Raw genomic sequence first — 7,500 nt, 5'->3', positions numbered from 1 at the left:
CTAGCCTTGAGCTGAAGAGCTGAGGGACAGCGCCCAGGCCCAGAGTTCAGGCCCCACAACTGGACTCAAAAAAAAAAAAAAAGTCCTAAGATTACAATGAAAGCTCACAATATTTGTCATAATGAATGGAGATTAATATCTGGGAAAGGCATAGAACCATAATTGAAGCTAAGTACTTCTAGTGATTTTGAAGATACATAACTGTAAAGTCATCCTAAGATCTTCAAGAAAAACAGCAATTACATGATTGTTTTATCCAGTCACAGCCGCTTTGTTTTATTTTGAAACATAGAATGAAAATTTTAAATGTACTTAATTAAAATTTGTTTTTCATACTGTTTTTCTTGGTTTGTACTCCAATTCCCTATGCACAAATTAGGTGGAGTAGAATGGCTGCAAATGAAGGAAAACGACTTCTCTTATAGACCCAACATGATCTGTAGTTTTGTACATGAAAATGAAGATGAAGTTATAGTTCCAGCCCCTGAAAAACCTTTGGATTTGGAAGAGCAAGAGATTCAAATAAAAGACAGTTCAAATTTGATCTATGAACAGGAAAAACAAATGCACCTGGATCCTGGCCTTCTTGCTGGCACTCCTTCTGAGATGGAAGGTTCTATTTTTATGGAAACTCAAGATGATGCCTTAGAAATCACTCCTCGATAAAAATATTTCTCATAATAACTTAAAAAAACTTTTACTTAAAATAATTGGCTGTGTAGCTTTCAGTTGGTTCACTGTTTATTATAGTTTTGGCCATATGAATACTTTCAAGTGATAGCACAACTTAATATTCAAGACACTGAGGACCAGAAATACATTTTTAAAAACATGATTTAATGACTCACTTAAAATTTTTTTTTCTTTTTGGTCAGTTGTGGGCTTGACCTCTGGGCCTGGGCGCTATCCCTCAGCTCTTCAGCTCAAGGCTAGGGCTACAGCTCCACTTCCAGTTTTCTGAGTAGTTTACTGGAAATAAGAGTCTCATGGACTTTCCTGCCCTGGCTGGCTTTGAACCGTGATCCTTAGATCTCAGTCTCCTGAGTAGCTAAGATTACAGGTGTGAGCCACTGGTGCCTGGCTTAATGACTGTTTTTTTTCTTTTTTTTGCCAATACTTCTTTTTTCTTTTAAATATGGAATGCTTCATATATTTGCATGACATCCTTGCACAGAAGCCATGCTAATCTTCTCTGTACCATTCCAGTTTTTAGTATATGTGCTGCCGAAGTCAGAATTCTTTTTTTTTTTTTTTTTTTCCTCACCAGTCCTGGGATTTGAAATCGGCTTGGGCACTGTCCTTGAGCCTCTTTGTGCTCAAGGCTAGTGCTCTACCACTTGAGCCACAGCATCACTTTCAGCTTTTTCTGAGTAGTTTATTATAGATGAGTCTCACAGACTTTCCTGCCTGGGCTGATTTTGAGCTGAATCCTCAGATCTCAGCCTTCTGAGTAGCTAGGATATGGGTGTGAGCCACCAGCACCTGGTTTCTTTTTGTTTGTCTTCTGATGAGTACCTTGCTTGTTTGTTGTTTCATTCAGTTGTGAATGACAAGAGTTTTTCTGTGTAGCTCAATGGGGCCATGGAGTCAAAATCCTCTTGCCTCAGTCACCCAAGTGCTTTTAAAATTACTTTGGAAATAGAAGCTGTGACTGGGTGCTGGTGACTCACACCTGCAATCCTAGCTACTCAGAAGGCTGAGATCTAAGAATTGTAGTTCAAAGCCAGCCCAGACAGGAAAATCCATGAACTCTTACCAGGCACACAGACACATACAGTCAGTAGTGCAGTTTGGCTCAACTGGTAGAGTGCTAGCCTTGAGCAGAAAACTTCAGGGATGGGGCTGAGAAGTTGGCTCAGTGGTAAAGTACTCGCCTTGCATTCTTAAGGCCCTGGGTTCAATTCCTCAGCACCACATAAGCAGGGAAAAAAAAGCCGGAAGTGGTGCTGTGGCTCAAGTGGTAGAGCGCTAGCCTTGAGCTGAAGAGCTAAGGGACAGTGCCCAGGCCAAGAGTTCAGGCCCCACAACCGGACCCCCCAAAAAAAAAGAAAACTAAAGGGACGACACCCAAGACCTGAGTTCAAGCCCCTGACCTGCACCAAAAAAAGCAATAGGATTTATTTCTTTGTGTTTCTGTTTTCTTTTTGTCTTGTTTATCTGTCTTTGGGAGGATAAGGGGAGATGGAGGGAAATGGAGGGAAAAAGGATAAACAAAGCAGTGCTATTCACTAGACACTATGCTGAAAACTTCAGCTTGTGGGTGGAATGGGAGGGAAAAACTGGGAGAGAGTTAAGGAAGGGATGACATTGTTCAGGAAGAAATGTACTAATTACTTGATTCATGAAACTAGCCTCTCTGTATATAACCTTTATAGTAATAAGAAAAAACAAACATGGAAGCCATGAGTGACAAGATGGAAAATTGCATTTTTTTTTTGTTTTTTTTGGGGTCTGGTCATGGGGCTTGAACTCTGGGCCTGGGTGCTGTCCCTCAGCTCTTCAGTTCAAGGCTAGCGCTCTACCACGTGAGCCACAGTGCCACTTCTGGCTTTTTCTGTTTATGTGGTGCTGAGGAATCGAACCCAGGGCCTCAGGCATGCAAGGCAAGCGCTCTACCACTGAGCCACCTTCCCAGCCCTCTTTAGTATACTTTTGTCTACTGTAATATTCCAGCTTCCCAGGACCAATGGGACTTGAACCCACAATTGGCAAAAGTAGTCACCAGCTCTCTGTCAAACTGGCTGGAAGCCTTTTGTTAGCCACTTGGCATCTGTCCTCGGCTTACAGAGCTGGAGAACAGCCCCCGTTTGCTTTCCATGGGGGATTTTTATAGGAAGAGGTTTTACCAGTAGGTGAGTTTACCAATACAAGCAAGCAAGGTTACAGAAGCAAAACATAGCCTTGAGTCACAAGAGCATAGGCAAAACAATTTTTATTTAGTCAGCATGATTGGTACTATCAATGCTATTGACGTTATTACAAAAAGTTAAAACATACCTTTGGCTTACTGAAGGCAAAACATAACCTTGGGAAGGGGTAGTATATTTTAAATCTTAAAACATGAGAAACTCATTCCCATGGTTGGGGGTGCACTGGAATTTTCTTTACAGAAATGATTTTTATTATAAGCTCCTTACTAATAACAGCAAGTCAGTACAACTGCTGATAAGGCTCAAGGTTGTCAGCAAAGTTTGTGGCAAACTACAAAGCTGACAGCCTGGGAAGCTTGAGAGAGGGAGAGATGTTTGCTTTTAGCAGGATGTTTCTGATTTCACATTTTTTGTTGCCATGAATATCCTTTTCCAAGGGAAAAGGGCCCAGGGGGGAAAGTAAGTCTCCTATAGCAGGAGGGACTGAGGCTAGGCAATAGAAGTAACTGCCAGTAACTCAGATACCTTGATTTTGGTGGGGGTTATCACAGCTACCTACTAAGAGGTAGATGTTGGGTTGAGGCCCACCTGGAAAATTTAGGATAATCGATTCACTATGTAAGTTAACATATTCATAGGTTCTAGGAACTAGGGCATAGGCATTTTAGGAAGTTTGTATTTTTTTTTCTCCAATCCTGGGACTTGAATTTCTAGGCCTGGGATCTTTCCCTGAGCTTTTTTTGCTTAAGATTAGTGGTTTAACATTTGAGCCACAGTGCCACTTCCAGTTGTTGTTTTTTTTTTTTTTTTTTGTCAGTCGTGGGACTTGAATGCTGTCCCTCAGCTCTTCAGCTCAAGGCCAGCACTCTACTACTTGAGCCACAGTGACACTTCCGGTTTTCTGGTGGTTTATTGGAGTCTCATGGACTTTCCTGCCCAGGCTGGCTTTGAACTGGGATCCTCAGATCTCAGCCTCCTGAGTAGCTAGGATTACAAGCATGAGCCACTGCTGCCCAGCCTGAATAGTTTATTGGAGATAAAAGTTGGGCTGGGAAGGTGACTCAGTGGTAGGGCACTTGCCCCTGGGTTCCATTCTTCAACACCACATAAGCAGAAAAAATAAAAAAGCAGGAAGTGGCACTGTGGCTCAAGTGGTAGAGTGCTAGCCTTGAGCTGAAGAGCTGAGGGACAGCACCCAGGCCCAGAGTTCAGGCCCCACGACTAAATCCCCCCCCACACACATTAAAAAAAAGTCTAACAGACTTTCCTTTGGCTGACTTCGAACATGATCTTCAGATCTCAGCCTCCTGAGCAGCTAGGATTACAGGCTTGAGCCTGTAATGATTTTGATATTTAAATTATCCTGAGGCAAGACCTTTGAGTCCTTTTTTTTATTGCCCACAGAGATTTCTAGGCTACACTGTCAAGAGGAAGATTCTAGATGGAGCTTAGTGATCTCCCTGACTTGTAATGGAACTGGGATTCTAGAGACCAAATGGGCTGGAATTTGTAGGAAAAGTCTATGGATCTGCAGAAGATTCTTCTAGCTGGGTGCTGGTGGCTCCTAATTACTCAGGAGGCTGAGCTATGAGGTTTATGATTTGAATCCAGTCTGGGCAGGAAAGTCCACTAAATTCTTATCTCCAATAAACTACTCAGAAAAAGCTGGAAGTGGTGCTGTGGCTCAAATAGTAAGGGCTAGCCTTGCACAAAAAGAGGCTCAAGGACAGTGATCAGGCCCTGAGTTTTAAGTCCCAGAACCAACACACACATACACGCGTACACACACACACACACACACACACACACACGCACGCAGAGAATGTAGTTCAAGGCCACTTCTGGCAAGAAGTGGGGCCTTATCCAAAAAACAAAGCACAAAGGGCTCCTGTAGTCGTGTGCTGACACAGCAGTGAGAAACTCAGAATTCAAATCTCAGTACCACCAAGAGATTTAAAAAAATATTTTGGAGAAAATCACAATCAGTATTTTCAGCAATTTTTAAAGTTGTGGTCATAAACTGCCCTTTGGATCTCAGTCGTGTTCGTGGTGCCCATTTCACACTCACTTTTTGTAACTCCACGAATGCCTACCTTGCTTTCAATCTTTCTAGAATCCCGAGGGCACCTCCCAACACACCAAGTTCCCGAATTGCTGGTATTCATATTCGTACAGTCATTTTTTTTTTTAACACCTGTAAATCCGGCTAGAAAGGCAAAGAAAACCCGTCACCAAGGCAACAGAACGCGATTTCACGCAAAATGGACGCCGGCTCCCGTTGCTCGGCAGTCCCAGGAAGTTACCTCGCGTATTTCCGGTTTCGTATTTCCGGCCCCGCTCGTTCCGGCGCTCGCGCCGTTCTCGTGGCTCCTCTCGGTGCCGGTGCTGGAGCCCGGCTCGGGTTGAAGTAGCTATGGATTCTTTGGATCGAGTTGTGTAAGTACTTTGGTCCTCGTGGCGGAGTGGGGACGGCGGCGACCGGGTCTCCACGGTTACCTCCTTCCTCTCTGGCACTTTGCCTTCGTCTGTGCGGGTGGGTTCTCCAGCTCGTACAGCCAGGGGAGATCCGGGAGGGCCCGGAAGCCCCCGCGCGATGGCGGAGGGACCCCAGCGCTGGCCGGGGAGCCTGAGACCTGCTTGCTCAGGTGTGAGGGGGGGTACCGGGAGGGGTAAGCTCCGACCTTTGAGTCTCACAGATCTAGGTGACAGTCCGAGAGGGCTACTTAACGCCTTGTGACTGGGCCATCCACCTCTCCAAAGAGCAATTACGTCCATCTCTGATGAGCAGTGAGAGTTTGGTGAAAGCTTTTGTGAAGTTTTTGCTGCAGCATCTGTGAAAGTGTTCATTAGCTTGCTCTATTCCTTTCAGCTTTCGTACACTTCTAGCTATCCTTCAGGAGTGTTTTGGGTCCGCTCGTGGGTCCTGAACTCTGGGCCTGGGCGCTGTCCCTCAGCTCTTCAGCTCAAGGCTAGCACTCTACCACTTGAGCCACAGCGCCACTTCCAGCTTTTTTTTTTATTTTTGCTTATGTGGTGCTGAGGAATCGAACCCAGGGCCTCAGGCATGCAAGGCAAGCGTTCTACCACTGAGCCACCTTCCCAGCCCTCTTTCTTCTTTTTTTTTTTTTTAGACAAGATCTTAAAAAATGTGGCCAGGGTTGTCTGCAAACTTACAGCCTTCCTTCTGAGTCCTCCATTATTATTTAGAACTTACATGAAATTATTTTATAGTTGAAGAAACTAAAGTACTGGGAAATAATATTCCTATGGTCCTACAAGAAATGGTAGAACTAGTTTTTGAACCTAGGTGATACAGCTTTAGAACCACTTTTTTTCCTTTATTTTTTGGGGTGTGTGTGTGTGAGAGAGAGAGAGAGAGACCGTGTGTAACCGTGTGTGACCTTGGGCTTGGTAGGCAAGTATTCTACTACATATACCCTTAACATACACTCCTATCTAAGAAAGGGATTGAAAAGTATATGTTTGAGACATGGTTGTATTATGGAGTGTAGCCTAGCCTCAAGCTCTTAAGTCCTTCAGTGTTAGCCTCCTGAGTGTTGAAATTAGTTTACACCATCACCTCTGATTTATGTCTTCATTATATTTTTTACTTCACAAAAATGTCATTATATGTTCTGTTTTATTATCGCCTTGCATATATTTTAAATTTAAATTTACCTTATGAAATACATTGATGGGCTAGAGTAAGTTCAGTGTAAGAGTAACTATCTAACGTGAAGCTCTGGGTTTTATTCCTGACATGGCAAAATGATAAGGTTTGAGTTTATAGCTGAGTGGTAGAGGTATACCTAGCATGTGTGAAGCCCTAGGCATAAGTTCTGGACACCAAGAAGAAAAGGGTCAATGAATATATTCTTTAACTATGTGAAACTGCCAGTTTGGCTTAGTATCAGCAGTTTCATATTGTGCACATTAACACATATTATGTTGCTGTCCATAAGTTTGGCATCATTCATAGCTATGTGTAGAAGTTTTTAGTGCTTCACATCTTTGGCTCAGAGCTTCATCCTCTACTGTAGGCACACAGTTTACTAAAGCTGCAAAATCTAGATAACTGTTTACCAGAAGCAGGTTTTTTTGCCTTTAACCTTTTGTAATTGAGAATGTCCCTACTCTAGCCTCTTGCTTCATGCATTTCATCCTTCATTTTGAGTCATACCCTTACCTGGAAGCCCAAATTCATGACCTACTTTTCCAGTGCAAGACTTGAGACTGGGCTGGGAAGGTGGCTCAGTGGTAGAGTGCTTGCCTTGCATGCCTGAGGCCCAGGGTTCGATTCCTCAGCACCATATAAGCAAAAAGAAAAAAAAAGCCGCAAGTGGCGCTGTGGCTCAAGTAGCAGAGCGCTAGCCTTGAGCTGAAGAGCTGAGGGACAGCGCCCAGGCCCTGAGTTCAGCCCCCACGACTGGACCCAAAAAAAAAAAAAAAAGACTTGAGACTATCAGGCATATGGCTTTAATCTCATTCATTGCTAGAGTTTGTTTTGGAGATATTTGTAGTTTTGGGGTCCAGTCATGCCTTCAGTGATAATATTCTCTGCTTAAAAGCAGGAAGAACAATTACACTTTGAGCTTCCTATTCTATCTTTTTTTTTTTGTCAGTCGTGGGG

General features: G+C 43.6%; 2 protein-coding genes across 2 annotated transcripts in view; both read left to right on the top strand.

Annotated features, from left to right (window-relative positions):
- Gtf3c6 (general transcription factor IIIC, polypeptide 6, alpha 35kDa) overlaps positions 1-835 on the top strand; it is an 8,182-nt gene extending 7,347 nt beyond the window's left edge. The window contains exon 5 of the mRNA XM_013022362.1: positions 380-835. Coding sequence (XP_012877816.1) covers positions 380-666 — 287 coding nt within the window. The 3' untranslated portion in view covers positions 667-835. The remainder of the gene's footprint in view (positions 1-379) is intronic.
- Positions 836-3,288: 2,453 nt separating this feature from the next.
- Rpf2 (ribosome production factor 2 homolog (S. cerevisiae)) overlaps positions 3,289-7,500 on the top strand; it is a 37,912-nt gene continuing 33,700 nt past the window's right edge. The window contains exons 1-3 of the mRNA XM_013022360.1: positions 3,289-3,329; positions 4,909-5,027; positions 5,081-5,306. Coding sequence (XP_012877814.1) covers positions 3,289-3,329; positions 4,909-5,027; positions 5,081-5,306 — 386 coding nt within the window. The remainder of the gene's footprint in view (positions 3,330-4,908; positions 5,028-5,080; positions 5,307-7,500) is intronic.

Source organism: Dipodomys ordii, unplaced genomic scaffold, assembly GCF_000151885.1.
Source record: "Dipodomys ordii isolate 6190 unplaced genomic scaffold, Dord_2.0 Scaffold62, whole genome shotgun sequence".
Lineage (NCBI taxonomy): Eukaryota > Metazoa > Chordata > Mammalia > Rodentia > Heteromyidae > Dipodomys > Dipodomys ordii.
The sequence above is the reverse complement of the archived record's forward strand: the minus strand, read 5'-3'. Positions and strand labels throughout refer to the sequence as shown.